Below are 24,156 nucleotides of genomic sequence, written 5' to 3'. Positions count from 1 at the left end.
GACAACTATTCACCTTCTGGACGGACGGACTTGTTAACCTGCGGTGACAGAGAAGCTATTTTGCCGGGGTTGCCGGCACTCCTAATTAAAGGAATCTTTGCGTTCACTTCAGAGTGTTTGTCATGTTTGGGGAGCTGGGTGTTCTGGCTCCGTTGCCTGAGCCTGGGCTATCAACAGATGCAGACTCTGAGAGTGAGGGGGAGGAGTTGGCAAGGCCTCCCTCTCCAGGACCCTCCTCTCTGGCAATGCCTCCGGAGGACACCGAAGGCCAAACGATAGGCTCAGAGCCAAGCACGTCCCCACAGCCACAGGTGGACAGCAACAAGGAAGATAAGTGCTGGCTGGACCCTTGACAGAGGCGCAGGGAGAAGAGTGCACAGCAGAGGGGAAGGCGTGCCAGAGATTAGCTGAGTCACTGGACCACACCCCACAGGGTATAAATGTGGGTGTAGTGGCCGGTTCAGTTTGTGATGAGCAAAAACTGGAAATACTCCATGATCTCTGCTTTACTTTGCCTGCTTTTATCGGATTGCATTTGGACTAATCCTTGTATTAATGACACTCTGCCTGTTTTATCGGAATGCTTGCAGTCTAATCTTTGTTTTGTGTGAGTAAAGTCTGAACTGGCAGCTAGCCACTGGGTTGCTGCCAGCTTTATCATCAAAGACTTTTGTCGTGTGGCTTATTAACTCCGGGCCGTCTGTGGGTGTGTGTGCGTGGTACGGGGACAGAACATCGGGTCAGAACACAAGGATTTCAAAATCATTGCTGTGTCGTGACAGGAAGAAGATAGCAATCCAGACGTTTTGATTTTTTATTGCGCGATGCATTTATTGCGCATCCTCTTTCAACTGTCTGCAAACAAGACGTGCGAGAGGGGGGCCTCCTTCAGTTTTTGTTCAATTCGGTCAGCACCCACCGGCGGTTTTGAATAATTTCTTGCAACCGTGTGTATTCTTTTACTAACTCCTCAAATTCCGGCCCCAGGATCTCGTAATTCGAAAGGAACTTGCGGGAAGTGGCTAGGTCTTGTTCTTCCTGGCTCAAGCCGCCCTGCAGTTTGTCCCTGGAGAAGAATGAGAGAACGGATAAAACGTATACTTACAGCAAGTCCGTTTAGCGACCGCTCGAAGGGACAACGGCCCCCGAAAAAAGTGACTTAGGATAGTTTTCGCAGAGGTGATTAATGTGATCGAAACGCAGATGTTTTGGCAACCGGCACGCACTTACAATGGTTGCAGGGGGTCCCGGGATCTTGTGATCCCCTTTTGCGACCTTCTCAGGAAGCAAAGTCCACAGGGGAGCCAGATCCACTTATGCACCGTGTTACTAATTGAACGACGGCAAGTGATTCCCTTAACGACGGCGAGAAAGGTCGTCAAATGGGGCGAAGCTCGCTTTAACATCTGTCTCACTTAGCGACAGAAATTTGGAGCTCAGCTGTGGTCGTAAATCCAGGACTGCTACCCGCATTCACTTCTAACTACATTCGTGGGACCTTCTGGATTCTCACCTCACTGCTCCACCTGCCACCATAAAGTCAATTTTTTTTTTCTCCCAAGCAAAAAGGTTGTTGTTGGAACTGGGAAAAGAAGGACTAGGGGAGACATGATAGGAGTGTTCCGATATCTCAGGGGCTGCCCCAAAGAAGAGGGGGTCAAGCTATTCTCCAAAGCATCTGAGGGCAGGAGAAGAAACAATGGAGAGAAGCAATCTGGAACGGAGGAGAAATTTCCTGACAGCGAGAACAATTCATCAGGCTTGCCTCCCAAAGTCGTGGGTACTTCATCACTTTTAAGAAGAGATCGGACATTTGACTCAGGGGTGAAATGCTCCCAGTTCGGACCGGTTCGGCAGAACCAGTAGCAATGGCGGCGGGTGGTTTGGAGAACCGGTAGCTGATGGCGGCACGAGGCTCCGCCCACCCTCCCGGTCGTCGTTACCTGGTTTTAACCAGGAAGTAACCTGTTTTTTTACCCTCTGCGTGTGCAGTTCCGAACGGGTTGGGAAGGTAAGTAGATTTCACCCCTGATTTGACTGGAATGATATCGGGGAGGGGTGCCAAACTCGATATCATTGAGGGACACATCAGGGTTGTGTTTGACCTCGGGCAGGGGGGGTGCGTGGCCATAGTGGGTATGGCTAGCTTGACATCACTCGTGTTGGGGGCACTTGTGGTGGCCAAGTGCTAAGGCAGAACATCCCTCAAACACTCCCTCACTCTCATTATAATCTTCCTTCCTTCCTTTTTCCTTCCCTCTTCATTTTCCTTTCTTCTTCCTTCACCTCTTTATTTGTTTTCCCTTCCTTGCCGTCGTCCCATCTTCCCTTTCTTTTTCTGTCTTTCTTCTTTCCCTTTTTCCTTTCCTGTCCCTTCTCGCATCCTCAAATGCAAAAGGGGAAACATTTCTCCTTCGGTTTTGAGTTTGTTTTGCCATCCCTCGGCCGGTGAAAACGGAGCTCGGGGGTGGGGATGCACGCAACGCTCCTGAGCTCCGTTTTCGCTGGCAGAGCATCGTGGGCCAATCCTTTATTTTTTAATTTTATTTTATTTTATTTCGAATTTATATACCGCACCTTCTCCCGAGGGACTCAGGGTGGTGTACAGCCAGATAAAAACATACAATACAAACATTAAAAAGCCATTAAAAGGATATATATTAATTTGGCCCCAATTTAAGATAACAAACCAATTAAAAAATTAAAAATATGTTAAAAAATATGTTAAACCAGCTTGCTGAAAAAAGAAAGTTTTAAGGGCACGGCGGAAGGCACTAAGGTCTTGGATTCTCCTTATCTCTGGGGGCAGCTGATTCCAGAGGGTAGGTGCCCCCACAGAGAAGGCCCTCCTTCTGGGGGTCACCAGCCTACATTGTTTGGCTGATGGCATCCCGAGGAGGCCCTCTCTGTGGGAGCGCACAGGTCGATGGGAGGCCGTCGGTAGCAGCAGGCGGTCTCGAAGGTATCCAGGTCCTATGCCATGGAGCGCTTTAAAGGTGGTAACCAACACCTTGAAGCGCACCCGGAAGACCACTGGGAGCCAGTGCAGCTCACACAGGAGGGGTGTTATGTGGGAGCGCCAGGCGGCTCCCGTAATTACCTGTGCGGCTGCATTCTGGACCAGCTGGAGCCTCCGGGTGCCCCTCAAGGGGAGCCCCATGTAGAGAGCGTTGCAGTAGTCCAGGCACGAGGTGACGAGGGCGTAAGTGACTGTGCACAGGGAATCCCGATCAAGAAAGGGCCACAACTGGCGAATCAGGAGAACCTGACAAAAGGTCCCCCTGGCTACAGCCGTCAGATGTTCCTCCAAGGACAGCTGCGTATCCAGGAGGACTCCCAGATTGCGCGCCCTCTCCGCGGAGGCCAAAGACTCGCCCCCGATAGTCAGGGATGGAGTCAACTGACTATATCGGGATGCCGGGAGCCACAGCCACTCAGTCTTGGAAGGGTTGAGCTTGAGCCTGTTCCTCCCCATCCAGATCCGCACAGCCTCCAGGCACTGGGACATCACTTTGCTGTTCCCATCGCGGCCCCGCAGGCCGGATGTAAGCAACCTGTGGGTTGGATCAGGCCCGCGAGCCTTGAGTTTGACACCCATGTTCTAGTCCGGGTGTCAGCAACCTGCAGCTCCGGAGCTGCATGCGGCTCTTTGGGCCCTCTGCTGTGGCACCATCCACCTTAGACGGCCTCTACCAGATAAAACAGAGCTGGGGGTGGGGGTGGGGGTGGGGGAGAACCTGCGTGCTCTGTTTTTGCTGGCAGAGGCATCGCAGGCCGGTCCTTTGGTGTTTCCTAGGCGGTCCCATGGGCGAGGTCTAAGCTTGAGTTTGACACCCCTGGTCAGTGGTGGGCTGCAACTGGTTTAACAGCCAGTTCTGTGAGCGCGCACTTGCGCGCAGCGTTCGAGATACAGCAATTTGAAGCTCAGCTGCTTACCTTCTATGGCAGACCCGGTAAGTAGAAACAGCGGAAGCGCGGAAATCAGCTGTGCTGCGCAAATCCGCTCAGCCAGAAAGAAGGAAATAAAGGCCAGGATAAGGCGGGGGCGTGTGGGCGGGGCCAGCTGATCATTGGACCTACTGCTTCGCCCAAACCGGTCTGAACCGGCTGCAGCCCACCACTGCCCCTGATATAGGGCCTTCTGCTTGAGCAGGGAGTTGGATTAGAAGATCTCCAAGGTCCCTTCAATCCAGGGGTGAAATCCAGCAGGTTCTGACAGATTCTGGAGAACCCGTAGCGGAAATTTTGAGCAGTTTGGAGAACCAGCAAATACTACCTCTGGCTGGCCCCAGAGTGGGGTGGGAATGCGGATTTTGCAGTATCCTTCCCCTGGAGTGGGGTGGGAATGGGGATTTTGCAGTATCCTTCCCCCAGGAGTGGGGAGGGAATGGGGATTATGGAGTATCCTTCCCCTGGAGTGGGGTGGGAATGGAGATTTTGCAGTATCCTCCCCCTGGAGTGAGGAGGGAATGGAGATTTTGCAGTATCCTTCCCCTGGAGTGGGGTGGGGATGGGGATTTTGCAGTATCCTTCCCCCAGGAGTGGGGAGGGAATGGGGATTTTGGAGTATCCTTCCCCCAGGAGTGGGGAGGGAATGGGGATTTTGGAGTATCCTTCCCCTGGAGTGGGAATGGAGATTTTGCAGTATCCTCCCCCTGGAGTGGGGTGGGAATGGAGATTTTGCAGTATCCTTCCCCCTGGAGTGGGGTGGGAATGGAGATTTTGCAGTATCCTCCCCCTGGAGTGGGGTGGGAATGGAGATTTGGCAGTATCCTTCCCCCAGGAGTGCGGAGGGAATGGGGATTTTGCAGTATCTTTCCCCTGCCCCGCCCACCAAGCCCCGCCCACCAAGCCCCATTACACCCACCAAGCCACGCCCACAGAACCGGTAGTAAAAAAAATTCGGATTTCACCGCTGCTTCATTCCATTCCATTCCATTTTTTCTATTCTCAGCTCACCTGATCATCCGATGCACATTCACGATCTCAGGTGTGTAAGTTTCCGACAGGATCTTCAGTTCCTCGAACCTAGAAGATAAGAGTTTGGAGTGGGGATTGGTAGATTTCTATTCCTACCAGAGAGAGAAGGTCTTTTGCCACCGGCCGCTCTCTCTGGAGAAGGTTTTCTACAAACCAACCATCCTTGAGCTTCTCATTAGCAACTTGCAGAAAGTTGCCCGCTCGAGCAGGGATGGCGAACCTTGGAGAGACGTAGTGCCCAAACTGCAACCCCAAAAACCCATTTGCTTATCGCCAAGTGCCAAGACGGCAATTTAACCTCAAGAAGGAGGTTTTACGACCTAAAAGGATGGTAAACAAGGCAGAGTTCGGCTAATTGTTCTAAGAAAAAAAAACGTGATGAATGCACTTTGATGCCTCTTCGGGGGTTTTTTTTTTTTTTGGTCTGCTTTTGAAATATTACGTTTAGCAACAGTAAAAAAGGAAAAGTTTTGTAATATCATTTCTCTCTTTCCCTCCCTTTTCCCTCTCTCTCTATTTCCCTTCCTCCCTCTCTCTTCCCCCTTTCTCTTTCCCTCCCTCTCCCTCTTTATCTCTTTCCTTCCCTCCCTTCCTCTCTTCCCCTCCCTATCTTTCCCCCCTTTCTCTCCCCTTCTCTCTTCCCCTCCCTCCCTCTTTTCCCCCTTTCTCTCTCCCTCTCTCTTGCTTTCCCTCCCTCTTTATCTCTTCCCCTCCCTCTTTTCCCTCTCTTTCTCTCTTCCCCTCCCTCCCTTTCCCCTTTCTCTTTCCCTCCCTCCATCTCTCCCTCTTTCCTCCCTTCCCTTCCTCTCTTCCCCTTTTCCCCTTTCTCACCCTGTTTCCCTCCCTCCCTCCCTTCCTCTCTCTACTCTTTCCTTCCCTCCCTCTCTTCCCCTCCGTCTCTTTTCCCTTTCTCTCCCTCTTTTCCTCCCTCTCCCTCTTTCTCTCTTTCCTTCCCTACCTTCCTCTCTCTTCCCTCCTTCCCTTTCTCTCTTTCCCTTCCTCCCTCTCTTTCTCTTCCTCTCTTCTCCTCCCTCCCTCTCTCCCTCCCTCTTTCTCTCCCCTTTCCCTTTCTCTTCCTCTCTTTCTTTCCCTCCCTCCCTCTTATTCTCTTCCTTTCCCTCTCTCTCTTTCCCTCCCTCCCACTCTCCCCCCCGGGGGCCAAATGCGATGGAGCTGGGCTGGGGCGACGGCCTGTGTGCGTGCCCACAGAGAGAACTCTGAGTGCCACCTCTGACACGCCTGCCATAGGTTCGTCACCACTGCACTGGAGGAAAAGTCTATCAGGAGTGTTTTCTGTTAGGATATGGTGTAAGCCTAACAGGTTGTTCAGGCAATATATGTGTTCTATCACTTTAAATGTATTCTGTAACTGTAAGATGTAATGCTGAGTAATTGTACTGCTGAGTCATTGTAATGACTAATGACTGCTGACTGCAATTATCCTAATTGTACTTTTGAGCCATTGCACTGCTGACTTCACTTATCTTAAGTGGATAATTACTAGTGTAAACTGTATATAAGAAGGAAGCCGAGCTATAGTCATTGTTGGACCTGCTCTCATCATTGCTTGACTTTGTTGGTTGGAACTGTTACTGTCGTGTGTGAAGACGTGGATGGATCTGCTACCATTGTGATTCGTTACCAGCGTTGAATTGCTGTTTATTACCTACTGCTGTTTGTATGGTGAGACGATTTCTGTAACTCAGGATTGATTTGAATGGCTAAAGACTTGGATTGATTAAGACTACGCAATTGTTTTTCGCTACGAAGTAAAAGCTTTGTTAAAACAGTTTGTATGTATTGTATTCATTGCTCTCAGTACCGTTTCTCTGTGCACTTACTCTGCTGGTTGGTAACACAACAATATCCTTAACATTTTCCTTGAGAAAAATGGCGTCGGGAGCCGACCGTTTTTGGGCCCCCAATTTCAGGAAAGGAAACTCACCGTATCTTGAGCAACATAGCAGTGCATTTAATCTCCATATACTGGGTGTTGACCTGGTCCAGTTCGGACTGGACCCCAAGGCGGAACTCACGGGCCAATCGTTTCAGGAGAGCCAAACAACGCAGCAGGACCTGAAACAAACGAGGAACAAAAAGGCAAAGAGACAATCACAAAAGGAGGAGCACAACACTCTGAAGTTATCGTACGGCCATTCATCCCTTGCACAGGTCTATCTTGTGGGACCACTGCACCCTTTCCTGGAACGGCAGCACCTTCTCACGATAATTCACGCCTTAGAGGCGCCATGTGAACCGATTCGGTTTAGTGGCTAAATGCTGGGCCAATCACCAGGAGACAGTGAGTTCTAGTCCCGCCTTAGGCATGAAAGCCAATTGGGTGACTTTGAGCCAATCACCAGGAGATGGTGAGTTCTAGTCCCATTTTAGGCATGAAAGCCGGCTGGGTGACTTTGGGCCAATCAGCAGGACACAGTGAGTTCTAGTCCCGCCTTAGGTATGAAACCCGTCTGGGTAATTTTGGGCCAATCATCAGGAGACGGGGAGTTCTAGTCCCGCCTTAGGTATGAAACCCGTCTGAGTAACTTTGGGCCAATCATCAGGAGACAGTGAGTTCTAGTCCCGCCTTAGGCATGAAAGCCATCTGGGTAACTCTGGGCCAATCAGCAGCAGACCGAGAGTTCTAGTTCCATTTTAGGCATGAAAGCCAGCTGGGTGACTTTGGGCCAATCAAGAGGAGACGGTGAGGAGAAGGAAAGAAGGAAGGAAGGAAGGAAGGAAGGAAGGAAAGGAGGGAGGGGGAGAGGAGGGAGAGAGGGAAGGAAAACAGATGGTAGGTAGGTAGATAGATACTGGTAGGGTAGATAGATAGGTGGGTGGATGGATGGAAGGAAGGTAGATAGATAGATAGATAGATAGATAGATAGATAGATAGATAGATAAATGGTAGTTAAAGTGCTGGCCTAGAAACCAGGTGCCTGTGAGTTCTAGTCCCACGTTAAACAACCCAGCGTACCTCACAGAGTTCTTCTGGGTAAAAACTGTTGTGGGAGGAAGAACGAGTATCTGGTATGTTTGCCCTGAGTTATTACAAGCAATCATAAAAGTGGGAGAAAAAACCCAATCGAAGTCAAAATCTCAAATCGCAGGCGCCGTGCTGACGAAATGAGAAGAGCTTCAGCCCTTTGAGCATCGTTTGTTTCGTTCGGTACCAGATGCTCCCAGACTCCTGACTGAGGTGAGGGGGGGGGGGTGGATTTCCCAGCAAGGATTACAGGAGCCAAAGATATTTTATCTGGGATCAAACCATCCCCGGCTTTTTCAAAAATGCAACCAGGGTTTCTTTTAGAAACCCGAACGCAGACGGCAGACTTCAAAAGGCTGCTGTTGAAAAGATTACCCTAATCTCGGAATTGTGGGACAGGCCAGAAAATACATATATATATATATATATATTTGCACCCTCTACCTGGGGGTAAGCTGCTTTCTGCTGCTCCAGATACCCGACCAGCTCTTCCTGCTGAGCTCTGGCCTCCTTCAGATGCTGCTTCTCGGTGACTAGACTCTCCGGCAAGGCGCCCAGCATAATCATCTGGGCGGCGGCTCCGACGTTATCTGCCGGAAGCAAATTCGGAAGGGACAAGATCAGCGGTGAAATCCTCTGAAGTCTGCTACTGATTCTGTGAGTCTGCTACGGATCGCTGGATGCAGTACTCTAAGTGTGGTCTTACTAAGGCTTTCTAGAGTGGTGTTAGTACCTCCCTTGATCTTGATTGTATTTTTTTTTTTTAATTTGATTTATATGCCGCCCTTCTCCGAAGACTCAGGGCGGCTTACAATGTGCTCAGCAATAGCCTTCATCCTTTTGTATATTTTATACAAAGTCAGCTTATTGCCCCCACAAACTGGGTCCTCAATTTACCTACCTTAGAAAGGATGGAAGGCTGAGTCAACCTTGAGCCTTGGCGAGATTCGAACCCTGCAGTAATTGCAGGCAGCTGGTCTTAATAACCAGCTTAATAACAGGGTGCCTTAAACCCCTGTACTACCAAGGCTCTTATTGGTCGAGTTTTGGTCAACACACTCTAAAAAAGATGTGGAGACTCTGGAAAGAGTGCAGAGAAGAGCAACCAGGATGATGAGGGGACTGGAGGCTAAAACATAGGATGAACGGTTGCAGGAACTGGGTATGTCTAGTCTAGTGAAGAGAAGGCCCAGGGGAGACATGATAGCAGTCTTCCAATATTTGAGGGGCTGCCACATAGAGGAGGGGGTCAAGTTATTTTCCAAGGCACCCGAAGGCCAGACAAAGGAATAATGGATGGAAGCTGAACAAGGAGAGATTCAACCTGGAAATAAGGAGACATTTTCTGACAGGAAGAACAATCAACCAGTGGAACAGAAGTTGCCTTCGGAAGTTGTGGGAGCTTCATCCCTGGAGGCTTTCCGGGGTACTTACAGGACCGCCTTCTGCCACCAATAGCCTCCCACCGGCCGGTTCGCTCCCACAGAGAGGGCCTCCTCAGGGTGCCGTCAGCCAATATCGGCTGGCGACCCCCAGGAGGAGAGCCTTCTCTGTGGTGGCACCTACCCTTTGGAACAATCTACCCCCAGAGATACGAGTGATCTCCGACCTCCGGACTTTTCGTCGGGCCCTAAAAACTTACTTGCTTCAGTTAGCCGGTCTGTCTTGATTTTAGGGTTGGTTTTAAAATTTTAATGCGGATTTTATATTGACAAGTTTGAAATTACGGGCCAAATTTATGTAATTATTTTAAATCTATTTTTAATTGTAGTGTTATGTATAAATGTTTTTATTTTGGCTGTTCACCGCCCTGAGTCCGAAAGGAGAAGGGCGGTATAGAAGTTCGATTAATAAATAAATAAATAAATAAATAAATAAATAAATAAATAAATAAATAAATAAAGAGATTGGACTGCCATCTTGTCAGAAATGGTGTAGTGCAAAGATCAGCGCCTGTGGCTCTGGAGCCGCATGTGGCTCTTTGGTCCCTCAGCTGTGGCTCCCTGTCAGGTGAGCCGACCACTGGCTGGCTCTGCTCCTCGCCCTCCCCTCCTAGTCACTCCTCGCCTTCCCTGAGAAGGTCAGGGCAACAGCGGGGGATGGAGAAGCTGCCGGGGCAGAGACAGAGAGATACAGAGAGAGTGGGGGAAGAGAGAGAGATATAGAGAGATACAGAGAGAGGTGGAGAGACAGAGACAGAGAGAGATACAGAGAGAGAGAGAGAGGGAGGGAGGAAGGAAGGGAGGAGAGAGATATGTCAAAAGGATTTTGTCGTTTCCGGCGTTTTTTAACAACTGATTCTCTGCCCTAATGACCGGCTGGGTAGGCGTGGCTACGGGGGATGTCATGTGACTGGTGGAAGTGAGTGACGTCGAGTTGGCCACGCCCACCCAGGTTTTGTGGCTCCCGGTGTTTTCTTTTCTGAGGGAAACGGGCCCAAATGGCTCTTTTGAGTATTTAAGGTTGCAGACCCTCCTGCTTGGGCGGGAGGTTGTGCTCGATGAACTACAAGGTCCCTTCCAATTCTGTTTGTTTGTTTGTTTGTTTGTTTGTTTGTTTGTTTATTTATTTATTATTATTTATTTATTTATTTATTTATTTATTTATTGGTTTGATTTATTGGTCTTCTCCGGAGACTCGGGGCGGCTTACCATGCGTTAAGCAATAGCCTTCATACTTTTGTATATACCTACTTAGTAGGACTTTCGGGGGCCTCCCTAAGGGGTGTTCTTTTTTATACAAAGTCAGTTTATGACTGACAAACCGGGTCCTCATTTTACCTCCCTCGAAAGGATGGAAGGCTGAGTCAACCTTGAGCCTGGGGAGATTCGAACTCGCAGTAATTGCAGGCAGCTGGTGTTACTTAACAGTGCTTTAGTCTGCTGCGCCACCAAGGCTCATTGTTAAATGGTTATCGGTTAATCTGTATTTGTACATTTAGTTTTTCTTGTCCGTTTTTTAAAAAATCCCCCCCACATACACACACCTGGCATCCTGGCCTGCACCCACCACCAGACCACCCCATATGACCTATAATTCCAAATTTACCACTCTCGGGACGATAGTAACTCAGCACGTCCAAACATTTGGCCTTCAGAAACTTCTCCACCTCGGCTGGGAGGTGTTTCTGCATTTGTTCCAGGTCCTAGAGGGAATACAGAAAGAGAAATATATTCCTTCCTCTGACAGACTTTCGATTTATCGCCTGTTCTCTCCAGGATGAGATAGTCCTCGACGTACGACCACAGTCGAGCCCAAAATTTCCGTGGCTAAACAAAGACAGACGTGAAGTGAGTTTCGCCCTGTTTGACGACCTTCCCTGCCACCGTTGTTCAGTGAATCGCTGCGGTGGTTCACTTAGGAACAATGGTTGTTAAGTGAATCTGGTCAGAAGGTCGTAAAAGGGGGGAAATCACGTGAGCCCAGGGAAAATGCAACCGTCGTAAATACAAGTCGGTTGCCAAGCACCTGAATTTTTCGATCGCGTGATCCAAGAGTCGTGTGAGAGCGGTGCGGTGGCCTAGAGGTGCAGCCCTCGCCTCACAATCAGGAGGCCGTGAGTTCGATCCTAGGTAGAGGCAGATATTTCTCTTAACGGCCGTGTTCTTAACTGAAGAACTTAACTTAAGCGAATCCTTACGCTGCCGGATTCGCTTAAGAACGGCGGTGAGGAAGGCCGTGAAACGGAAGCAAAATTCACTTCGCCACAGGCTTCGCTTCGCAACGGAACATTCGCGGTTCGATTCTGGTCGTAATTCGAGGACTGCCTGCATAGCACAGAAAATGGGGGGGGGTTGCCATTTCAGCAGAGCGGCCTCTCTCCACAACGGATGGGGCAGGAACGGGTGGATCCTTACTTGGTGAGGCGGGAGAAACTCGGTTAAATGTCGGGTTTCCAGGCCTAAGACAGACGGACGGGCGTTTGGCAGGGACGAATGGAGATCAAGCATCCGTTTCAACTCCGCTACTAGCAGCTGCTGTTCTAGGGTTTCCAGGAACTTGAGGGCAGGAAAAGAAGATTTAGAGGGGGAAAAAAGAGAGAGATAAATAAACTTCACCCAACCAGAACCTTCCCTCCAGACAACACATTTTAAGCCGTAAAATCTCTGGCTGGCTGAGTCACCGAGCCAAAGACAAAACAAAATCCGATGGAGCCTTGTGTGAAGTTGGCCGTTAGGTTTAAAAAAACCACAATGAGGCCTGGGTTTTTGCTTCGCGAACGCGCCGCCGAGCGGCCTTGTTTCATTATAATGACCGGTTGAGCTGTGTTTTGATGGCCGTAGCTCTGAGTTACGGCCATCAATTATTAATGGCTCTGAGTTACGGCCATCGATTATATTTTTCTTTTATTTTTATTTATTTTTTTAATCCTGTTGTTTTGTAATCCTCGCTTTTCTCACAGAGGGATTTCAAGGGATGCTCGAAGGGAGGTTTGGCCCGAATTTTTATCCCGACGGCCGAGAAAACAACTTGGCTCGATGCCGTTCGACAGGCCTCTGGGACGGCAACTCAAAAGGTCATCGATGGAAGAGAATATTTGTAGCCCAGGGTTGAAATGATGATCTGATCTCTTGGTGGGGTTTTTTTTCTTTTTTTGTGTAGATGTTTCACTACCATACTAGAGAACATCATCACTGCTAAAAGGGAAAGGGGTTTGTGCAGAAGAGGAGAAGGAGGATTGTGGGGTTCCCAGTGGTCTCTGAGTTTGGTTGTTATTTTGCAGGCATTGAATTATTAAAATAAAAAAGCATCAGTAGTACAAGAGAGTGAGGATTGTGGAGATAAAGAGGAGGAGGCGGAGAAAGGAAAGGAAGAGGAGGAGGAGAAAGGAAAGGAAGAGAAGGAGGAGGAAGAGAAAAAGGAAAAGGAAGAGAAGGAGAAAGAAAAGAGGAGGAGGAGGAAGAGAAGAAAGGAAAGGAAGAGGAGGAGGAGGAGAGAAGAAGGTGGAGGAAGAGAAGTAAGGAGAAGGAAAAGGAAGAGAAGGAGGAGGAGAGGAGGAAGAGAAGGAAAAGGAAAAGGAAGAGAATGAAGAGAAGGAGGAGGAGGAAGAGGAGAAGAAAGAGAAGAAGGGGAGGAGGAGGAGAAAGGAGAGGAAGAGGAGGAGGAGGAGGAGGAGAAAAGGAAGCTGGAGGAAGAGAAGGAAGAGAAGAAGGAAAAGGAGGAGAAAGAAAAGAAAAAAAAGGAGGAGAGGAGGAAGAGAAGGAAAAGGAAAAGGAAGAGAATGAAGAGAAGGAGGAAGAGAAGAAAGAGAAGAAGGGGGAGGAGGAGGAGGAGAAAGGAAAGGAAGAGGAGGAGGAGAGAAGGGAGGAGGAAAAGAAGGAGGAAGAAAAGAGGAGGAGGAAGAGAAGAAAGGAAAGGAAGAGGAGGAGGAGGAGAGAAGGAAGAAAAGAAGCTGGAGGAAGAGAAGGAAGAGAAGGAGAAGGAAAAGGAGAAGGAGAAAGAAAAGGAAGAGAAGGAGAAGGAGAGGAGGAAGAGAAGGAAAAGGAAGAGAATGAAGAGAAGAAGGAGGAGGAAGAGAAGAAAGAAGGGGGAGGGGGAGGAGGAGGAAGAGGAGGATATATATTTACTTGATATATATCAAAGTTCCTAACCAAGGAACCCCTAAGAACATTCCCACCAAAACTCAACAGGACAAGCCGCCTCATCATCACTTGCACTGATGATGTTACCTAGTTGGGTAATGAAACGTCTGCAAGAAAACCAGCAAGCTCAGAGAACACCAAGGACCCCCTCAGTCATCGTCCTCCTCCTCCTCTTGAGACCTTCCGACAAAGGGGGAAAGCCAGGTTTCATTTAACAACCGGGCCGACTAACTTTGATCAACGGCAGCGATTCGCTTAACGTTATGGAAAAGTTGTAAAATGGGGTGAAAACTCCCTTCCCCGTCTCGCTCAACGACCGAAACGTCGGGCTCAACTGCGGGTCGTAAGTCAAGGACCCCGCCGTTAGGCTTCCTATCCTACCTATGTGCCGGGTTTCCAGTTTAAACAGAACGTAATTACCGAGTTGACAGCGAATCCCTCCGGCCAAACCAATTTAATTTTTATTTCGCTTTTCCGCTCCGTTGAGATTCCGCAGACCACCAAATCTGCTCTCCGCCGGCCGTGTTAGTTGGCACCGCCTTGCCAAGGGAACGGTTCAAACGCTCCCTCGCTCTCGCCAACCGCCCGGCCGGCTTTGTTTGCCGTGTTTCTTTTTCCCCGATCTTACTTTTTTATCCTGGAGGGACGGATCGGCTCCCGGCTTCAGCAAAGCTTCCTGCAAAAGCCGATGCAAAGCTTCCCATTTTAACCAGTTGGCACTGTGCATCTGCAATTCCTTCCTGGCCTGCGAGAGGAGAGGGGAAGGAGGGAAGGGGGGAGGGAAGGAGAAAAAGGTTTTAATAAGGGCAACGGGCACTTGCTCAATTACATTAAAGAGCCGCTGGCGGGAACGGCAAGCGAAGGCAGTTCCCGGGCTCCGGCCCAGATAATCATGCCAAGACGAGGATCCACCATCTTTGACCGCAAAACAGCAGGTTGTTGTTTTTTTTTCTGGAGCTTGGCTGGCAGCCACTTCTTGTTTTAGAGTGTGGGGTGTGCATATACATGGGGGAGAGGGAGGGAGATAGATAGATAGATAGATAGATAGATAGATAGATAGATAGATAGATAGATAGATAGATAGATAGATAAGGTAGGTAGGTAGGTAGGTAGGTAGGTAGGTAGGTAGGTAGATGATAGGTAGGTAAGATGGTAAGATAGAGAGAGCGGTAGGTAGGTTGGTAAGACAGACAGACAGACAGACAGACGGATGGGTAGGTAGGTAAGATAGCTAGGTAGGTAGGTAGCTAAAATGGTAAGATTAGATAGATAGATAGATCGGTAGGTAGGTAGATGATAGGTAGGTAGGTAGGTAAGATGGTAAGATAGAGAGAGAGAGGTAGGTAAGTAAGATGGTAAGATAGATAGATGGATGGATGGATGAATAGATAGGTAGGTAGGTAAGATGGTAAGATAGATAGATGGATGGATGGATGAATAGGTAGGTAGGTAGGTAGGTAGGTAAGATAGAGAGAGAGGTAGGTAGGTAAGATGGTAAGATAGATGGATGGATGAATAGGTAGGTAGGTAAGATGGTAAGATAGATAGATGGATGGATGGATGAATAGATAGGTAGGTAGGTAGGTAGGTAGGTAGGTAGGTAGGTAGGTAGGTAGGTAAAATGGTAAGATAGAGGTAGGTAAGATGGTAAGATAGATAGATGGATGGATGGATGAATAGGTAGGTAGGTAGGTAGGTAGGTAGGTAAAATGGTAAGATAGATGGATGGATGGATGGATGAATAGATAGGTAGGTAGGTAGGTAGGTAAAATGGTAAGATAGATGGATGGATGGATGAATAGGTAGGTAGGTAGGTAGGTAGGTAAGATAGAGAGAGAGGTAGGTAGGTAAGATGGTAAGATAGATGGATGGATGAATAGGTAGGTAGGTAAAATGGTAAGATAGATAGATGGATGGATGGATGAATAGGTAGGTAGGTAGGTAGGTAGGTAGGTAAAATGGTAAGATAGAGGTAGGTAAGATGGTAAGATAGATAGATGGATGGATGGATGAATAGGTAGGTAGGTAGGTAAAATGGTAAGATAGAGAGAGAGAGGTAGGTAGGTAAGATGGTAAGATAGATAGATGGATGGATGAATAGGTAGGTAGGTAGGTAAGATGGTAAGATAGATAGAGAGATAGAGAGAGGTTGGTAAGATGGTAAGATAGATAGAGAGGTAGGTAGGTAGGTTGGTAAGATAGATAGATAGATAGATAGATAGATAGATAGATAGATAGATAGATAGATAGATAGATAGATAGATAGATAGATGGATGGATGGGTAGGTAGATAGGTAGGTAAGATAGATATATATATGTACATATCTATAGATATATAGATATGTGTGTGTGTATACATATATACACACATATATGTATACATACATACACACATATGCCTATACATACATATACACACACATACATACATATACAAACATATATACACATACACATATACATACACATACATAGACACATAGACACACACACACATACATACATATAGTGGTGGGATCGTCCCAGTTTAACAACCGGTTCGGTGATCGCACGCTTTGTGTGCGCCCGCACCTAATGCAGGTTGCGCGCGCCTGCGCATTTCGAACAAATCTTCACTTCAGGGTTTCTTCGGAGGAGTAACACAGCTGATTCGCGCGGCAATCCGTTCTGCCACGCGAATCAGCTGAGAAGATAAAAGGTAGGAAAATAGCGCGGGTGGGCGGGCCCATCTGATCGTTGGGGAGAACCGGTTCGCTCCCTGGTGATCGTCGGAGCTACCAATTCACCCGAACCACCCGAATCTCTTTCTCTGTGTATAAATATATATATATATATATATATATATATATATATATATATAGAGAGAGAGAGAGAGAGAGAGAGAGAGAGAGAGAGAGAGAGAGAGAGAGAGAGAGAGAGAGATTACCCATCTACGTCTCTTTCTATCCACTTATCTCTCTCTTTTTCTGTCTATATCTATCTATATATACATAACTGTCTGTCTGTCTACCTATCAACTTTAGATAGGTACATAGACAAATATATAGGCAGAAAGAGATAGAGAGATGGATAGGAAGAGACATACACAGATGTAAAGGTTCCCCTCGCACATGTGCTAGTTGTTCCCGACTCTAGGGGGTGGTGCTCACCTCCGTTTCAAAGCCGAAGAGCCAGCGCTGTCCGAAGACGTCTCCGTGGTCATGTGGCCGGCATGACTCAATGCCAAAGGCGCACGGAACGCTGTTCCCTTCCCACCAAAGGTGGTCCCTATTTTTTCTACTTGCATTTTTGACGTGCTTTCAAACTGCCAGGTTGGCAGAAGCTGGGACAAGGAACGGGAGCTTACCCCGTTACGCGGCACTAGGGATTCGAACCGCTGAACTGCCGACCTTTCGATCGGCAAGCTCAGCGTCTTAGCCACTGAGCCACCACGTCCCCTATACACAGATGTAGATAGATATAAATTGATGGATAGAGATAGAGAGAGAGTGAGAGTAATAAAGACAGAAACAGGGGAGGGGGAACAGGCAGGTAGATAGGTAGATTACCTGTCTACTGTTACATCTCTTTCTATTCATCTCTATCTCTTTCTGTCTATATCGATCTACATCTGTCTATCTACCTATCTAAGTTTGTAGGTAGGTAGATATATAGATTGATATAGACAGAAAGAGATAGAGATGAATAGGAAGACATAGAGGTAGACAGAGATGGAGAAGGAGAGGAAGAGAGACGGGGAGAGAGAGAGAGAGAGAGAGAGAGAGAGAGACTGAGGCACCATGTTAGAAAGCAGGAGGCCATGAGTTCTAGTCCTGCCTTAGGGACAAAGCCAGCTGAGTGACCTTGGGCTAGTCACGCTCTTTCAGCCTACCTTGCAAGGTTGTTGTAGGTAGGTAGGTAGATAGATATTGATAGATTAGATTAGATAGATTAGAGAGAGAGAGAGAGATGATAGATAGATGACTGCAATAGATTATATATATATATATATATATATAGAGAGAGAGAGAGAGAGAGAGAGAGAGAGAGAGAGATGATAGATAGATGAGCGAGAGAGATGAGTGAGAGAGATGAGCGAGATGAGAGATGAGATAGATTAGAAAGAGACAGACAGAAAGATAGATGACAGAGATATATTATATATAGAAAGATAGATGATAGAGATAGATCGATAAATGAGAGATATGAGAGAGATATAGATGATATAGATAAGAGACAGATAAATAGATAGATGAGAGAGACATAGTTGAGATAGATAGATGAGAGAGATAAAGATAGATGAGAGATGAGAGATAGATATAGAAAGAGACAGACAGAAAGAAAGATAGATGACAGAGATATATTATATATAGAAAGATAGATGATAGAGATAGATCGATAAATGAGAGATATGAGAGATATAGATGATATAGATAAGAGACAGATAAATAGATGAGAGAGACATAGTTGAGATAGATAGATAGATGAGAGAGATAAAGATAGATGAGAGATGAGAGATAGATAGATATAGAAAGAGACAGACAGAAAGATAGATAGATGGCAGAGATAGATTATTTATATATATATATATATAGAGAGAGAGAAAGATAGATGATAGAAATAGATAGATAAATGAGAGAGAGATAATAGATGAGAAAGAGAGATAGATAGATATAGACAGACAGACAGAAAGATAGATAGATGGCAGAGATAGATTATTTATATATATATATAGAGAGAGAGAGAGAGAGAAAGATAGATGATAGAAATAGATCGATAGATAAATGAGAGAGAGATAATAGATGAGAAATGAGAGATAGATAGATATAGACAGACAGACAGAAAGATAGATAGATGGCAGAGATAGATTATTTATATATATATATATATATATATATATATATAGAGAGAGAGAGAGAGAGAGAGAGAGAGAGATGATAGAGATAGATCGATAGATAAATGAGAGAGAGATAATAGATGAGAAAGAGAGATAGATAGATGACAGAGATAGATAGATGAGAGAGAGAGGCAGGCAGGCAGGCAATGTATAGAAGCTGTAATAGACTATTCAGTTTAGGGACACTGAACACAGACTATTTGGCAAGCAGACACCAAAACACCTCTTTTTTTCAAGTTTTCTTGGAGTGCCAGCGGGGAGAATTAACTTCATTTCAGGCCTGCTGAACATCCTGAGTCCAAATATGCCCCCCCCCGCTTTTAATCCAGAAAAGAACGGAGCTACCCGATTCACAAAACCCGACAAGATCTCTGAACTGAATAAACACGCTGGACAAAAGGCACACAGATTTTCTGTCCGTCCTCAGGAATCGGATCGAGCGATTTAACGCACGATTTCCCCCGATGACTTCCGCCGTCTTCTTGCGTGGCTGGCTTAGCTGCTGTATGTACGTCACGTGCTATCATAAATGAAACATACGTCCGCCTCAAGAGAAGTCGAATCCCGCAGCTTACGTGGGTAAATATTTTCCTTTGCGGCGTTTGTTTTAATCTCTCTGTACTGCAGAGACGATCGACGGGATTTCTCACACGCCGAGCGGGGAATATGTGATCCATTTGCTCATTCTAAGCTTAAGATCTGCAATGCAACATAATCCCCCGTTCCCCTTAGGATCTTCCTTAAATTCTACCTCATCTCTTTCAACCTTGGTCATTGAAGAGGGATGGACTTCAATTCCCAGAATTCCCCAGCCAGCCTAGCTGGCTGGGGAATTCTGGGATTTGAAGTCCACCCGTCTTCAAGCGTCTTAAGTCGAAAAACACTGATTTAGATCCTAATCTTCCATTTCTACTAGGAATATTTACGAGAACATATACCAAAGAAATAAAATATCTGATTTTACACATCATTAACACATTTTACACATCAGCTTAACATATTTTTAAAATATTTTTAATTGGTTTGTTATTTTAAATTGGGGCCAAATTAATATATATCTTTTTAATTGTTTTTAATGTTTGTATTGTATGTTTTTATCTGGCTGTACACCGCCCCGAGTCCCTCGGGAGAAGGTGCGGTATATAAATTCAAAATAAAATAAAATAAAAAAATCATAACAGCAGCTCGGGCTTGAATAACATATGCACAAAAATGGAAACGGGAAGAAACACCGACAGATGAAGAAGTGATTAAAAAAAAGTTTTAGAATATGCTGAGATGGACAAGTTAAGAAAAGAAATGAAAGAAAAAGAAGAGATTACTATTACAATTTGGAACAAATGGTACGAATGGCTTGAGAGCAGAAATAAAGAACACCACAAATAGGGGAGAAGATAAAATGTAAAATATGTATGTAACAAATTTATATTTATATTTATATTTATATTTATACATACATACATACATACATACATACATACATACATACATACATATATATATATATATAATATATGTATTTTAGCTAATGGTTTTAAGGGGAAAAAAAGTTAAGCATTAATGGGAGGGCTTCCGGGTGAGGGGGGGTTGGGAAGGCTGTTTTCGTCCTCCCCAGGTTTCTAGAAAGGCTCTTGAGGCTGGGGAGAGTAAAAAACAGGCCTTCCCCACCACCACCCTGAGGCCCTCCAGAGGCAGGAAACAGCCCGTTTCCCTACTTCTGGTGGGCCCAGAAGGCCCGAAAATCAGCTGGCCAGCACGCACATGTACGCCAGAGCTGAGCTCACATACCCACCGATATGGCTACGCGTGCCGTAGGCTCGTCATCATGGGTGTAGGGTCTCTTGCTTGGGCGGGGGTCAGACTAGATGACCTTACAAGGTCCCTTCCAACTCTATTAATTTCTTAAAGACTACCTGTATGCCGACTATTATCCACTTCCTTGCTCTTCCCTCAACCCCCCCAGCCATCTCTCATCTCACCTCTTCCAACGGTTGGGCCAAAGCGATGGTCATCCCCGAAGGATCGATGTGTTTTTTCAGACCCGTAAGGAGGTTAGCCAAGCCAGGATTAGCCGAGAGATCATCATCCGTCAAAGAGCACGGGGGCAGCTGGCTCCTACAATCTGCGGAAACAGACATAGGCGGTGGAGGAAATAAAGCTAATTTCCCCCCTTTTTAAATTCTTTTTAACGTTCCCTCCCAAAAAGCCAGAGGGGGATGATCTGGTTGTAGGAAATTACCGTTCGCAGCTTCCGAAGTCGCCATTCCTTCCCGTTCCTCGGGGGAAACTGCCAAAAAAAAAAAAAGGAAATAAAATCGGAAACAAGATCTGATGAAAGAAAAAAATGGCCGGGAGATAAATCCGGCGGATTCCTTTCGGGTGTACGGATTTATAAAAAGCATGTAATGATCATATCAGATTTTTTTTTTTTTTAAATTCAACCTGCTGCCCTCCGGGTTAATTAATTCACCAGGGGAAAGGGGGGGGGGGTTAGGATTCGAACTCGTGCCCATTGGAAGGGGCTACCGATTAGAGAAGAAGCGGAATCTTATATTATAAATAGGGGGTGACGCCATGTTTTGGGGAGAGGATGACGGGTTGATGTTTCCCTCACAATTTGAGCCAAGCCTCTCCTTTCTCACATGGTACGGAAGATAGCTAGTTTAAGGCACCAGGCTAGAAAGTAGGAGACCATGAGTTCAAGTCTGGCTTTAACCATGAAAGCCGGCTGGGTGACTTTGGGTCAATCACCAGGAGACTGGGAGTTCTAGTCCCACTTTAGGCATGAAAGTTTGCTGAGTGACTCTGGGCCAATCACCGAGAGACTGGGAGTTTTAGTTCCGCCTTAGGCACGAAAGCCAGCTGGGTGACTTTGGGCCAATCATCAAGAGACTGGGAGTTCTAGTTCCATTTTAGGCATGAAAGTTTGCTGGGTGACATTGGACCAATCACCAGGAGAGTGTGAGTTCTAGTCCTGCCTTAGGCATGAAAGCTGGCTGGGTAACTCTGGCTCAATCACCAGGAGACTGGGAGTTCTAGTCCCACCTTAGGCAGGAAAGACAGTTGAGTGACTCTCTGGGCCAATCACCGGGAGATGGTGAGTTCTAGTCCCACCTTAGGCATGAAACTGGCTGGGTAACTCTGCCCCAATCACCAGGAGACTGGGAGTTCTAGTCCCACCTTAGCCAGGAAAGACAGTTGAGTGACTCTCTGGGCCAATCACCGGGAGATGGTGAGTTCTAGTCCCACCTTAGGCATGAAAGCCGGCTGGGTAACTCTGCCCCAATCACCAGGAGACTGGGAGTTCTAGTCCCACCTTAGGCACAAAAGCCAGCTGGGTCACTTTGGGCCAATCACCGGGAGATGGTGAGTTCTAATTCTGCCTTCGACACAAAAGCCAGTTGAGTGACTCTCTGGGCCAGTCACCGGGAGATGGTGAGTTCTAGTCCCACCTTAGGCATGAAAGTTGGCTGGGTAACTCTGCCCCAATCACCAGGAGACTGGGAGTTCTAGTCCCACCTTAGACACAAAAGCCAGCTGGGTGATTTTGGGCCAATCACTGGGAGATGGTGAGTTCTAGTCCCGCCTTAGGCACGAGAGCCAGCTGGGTGACTTTGGGCCAATCACCAGGAGACTGGGAGTTCTAGTCCCTTCTTAGGCACCAAAGCCAGCTGGGTGGCTTTGATCCAGTTCCTCTCAGCCCAGCCCGCCTTCTAGGGCTGGCCGAAGAAAGAACGTTGGGTACATTCGCCATCTTGAGTCCCATTTATAAAATCAGTAAGGGCAGAATAAAAACAAATCAGTGGCAATTAAAAAACAAACTGCCACCCCAGAGATCCAACCCAGGCAAGTGCACCCTCCCTGCCAATCCTAACAGAGATCAGAGCATCCCAGGGCTGCCAAGGGGCACCCGAGGTCATCTAGTCCAACCCGCTGCGTAGGGCAAATGGGGAAAGGGCTTTATTCTGATTTTTTTCCCCTGTCCCCAAGGAAAATCTCTCCCCCACCCCCAATAACTTTCAGCAAGCCTTTGCATCCTCTCCCACCCCCATTTCCCAAAGCCCCCCCCTCCCTCTCCTAGCTGGTCCTTTGCTATAATACCCTGCCAAGCAGCAGGCAGCAATGCAACCGGTGAAGCTCTCCTTACTCCCCCCCCCCCCAGGAACTGCAAAGCAATTGCAAAGCCAAAAAATATTAGATTTCAAGATTAACAAACTCCCCCCCCCAACGTGCATCTCCCCCCCCACTCCCCAAATTCTTGCCCCCCCCAGGACACCCCCCTCCCTTCCCTAACAAAGCCCTGGAAGGCCAACCTGTGACGTCACGGGAGGGCGTGGCCGCTCTACCCGCCCTTTTTTTCTTCTTCTTTTTTTGCCCCGCGCGCTCGATGAAACGCTCACCCCCCCCCCACCAGCCCTCCGCCTCGCGCGCGCCGAGAATTCCAACCGAAAGGCTGGCGGGGAGGGGATTGGTGGCGCCGAGGGAAAGCGGCCAATGGGCGAACGAGAAGGGGAGGCGTGGCCTTGGGCAACGAAGGCGGGTCGGAGCCGAAGGAGGGACTCCGAGCGTTTTTTTTTTTTTTTAAAAAAAGCATCCTGATTGGTCAGCGCCCGGGTTTATTTCCCTCCAGCCATCCAGAGGGGGCGCTGTCGGACTCTTTCCTTAGTCTTCGGCGTGGAGTTGGCTCGCCTTCTCCAACCGGGCGCCCGCCGTTCAATTCTTATCAGATCCGCCTTGCAAAAGGAAAAATAATAATCCGGATTTTTTTTTAAAAAAAAAAATTTTTTTTCTTTGGCTTTTTGAATGAGCATCGGGATTTTTTTCGCCGCTGGGACCTGGGAGCTCTGTCCTCCGTCGTCTAGATGCAAAAAAGACCCATCATCCCCAGCCAGCAATGGGCTTTGGCAGGGATGAATGGGACATTTTAAGAGATGAAATTTCTCTGCGCAGGAAAATCGGAATTCTTGCATGGAGAGTAATTTCCATTCGAATTAATATTACTTATATTAATTAATATTACTTAATTAATATTAATTAATACTCTTCCTGATCTCCCCAAAATCCTGGATTCCCCCCAAACCTCCCACTATTTTGCTTTTTCTGATGGATGAATTTGCAAAGAATCAAATAAATACAGAATAATTCGAGAGAGACTGGATGTAGCTGGAGAGCTTTTTTTTATCTGCCTTCTTTGGAATAGATGATGCTTGGCTCATCCGAAGACCCTTGTTTTCAAAGTCAGAAACTGGCTAGAAACCAGGAGACGGGAGCTCTAGTTCTGCCTAGGGCAGGGGTGTCAAAACTGGATGATTTTGGGGGGGGCCCAGAAGGAGAAAGTGAATTCTAGTCCTGCCTTAGGCACAGAAGCCGACTTTGGGCCAATCACCAGGTGACAGTGAGTTCTAGTACCGCCTTGGAGATAAAAGGTGGCTGGGTGTCTGGGCCAATCACCAGGTGACAGTGAGTTCTAGTTCCGCCTTGGAGATAAAAGGTGGCTGGTTGACTTTGGGCCAATCACTAGGTGACAGTGAGTTCTAGTTCCTCCTTAGAGATGAAAGGTGGCTGGGGGTCTTTGGGCCAATCACCAGGTGACAGTGAGTTCTAGTTCCTCCTTAGAGATGAAAGGTGGCTGGGTGTCTTTGGGCCAATCACCAGGTGACAGTGAGTTCTAGTTCCGCCTTGGAGATAAAAGGTGGCTGGGTGTCTTTGGGCCAATCGCCAGGTGACAGTGA

At 47.3% G+C, this 24,156-nt stretch overlaps 1 protein-coding gene across 2 annotated transcripts; it reads right to left on the bottom strand.

Moving 5' to 3' along the window:
• Window positions 1–804: 804 nt before the first annotated feature.
• On the bottom strand, window positions 805–22,943 carry HAUS4 (HAUS augmin like complex subunit 4). Of its 2 annotated transcripts, none has more exons than XM_087891700.1 (10): window positions 22,738–22,943; window positions 20,664–20,711; window positions 20,404–20,546; window positions 14,177–14,293; window positions 11,824–11,964; window positions 11,015–11,111; window positions 8,411–8,556; window positions 6,926–7,056; window positions 4,960–5,028; window positions 805–1,066 (listed from the first exon to the last, which is right to left on the bottom strand). In XM_087891700.1, exons 2-10 carry the CDS (start codon window positions 20,686–20,688, stop codon window positions 889–891), a joined length of 1,047 nt encoding a protein of 348 aa, XP_087747826.1. In that variant the 5' UTR covers window positions 20,689–20,711; window positions 22,738–22,943; the 3' UTR covers window positions 805–888. The 2 variants fall into 2 exon arrangements, with proteins under 2 accessions (XP_087747826.1, XP_087747827.1); XM_087891701.1 differs by lacking the exon at window positions 22,738–22,943 and adding an exon at window positions 22,526–22,734.
• Between the last annotated feature and the right edge of the window lie 1,213 nt (window positions 22,944–24,156).

Source organism: Pantherophis guttatus, chromosome 4 (assembly GCF_059756535.1).
Source record: "Pantherophis guttatus breed Tessera chromosome 4, ASM5975653v1, whole genome shotgun sequence".
Lineage (NCBI taxonomy): Eukaryota > Metazoa > Chordata > Lepidosauria > Squamata > Colubridae > Pantherophis > Pantherophis guttatus.
This window is presented reverse-complemented; position numbering and strand designations above follow the sequence as displayed.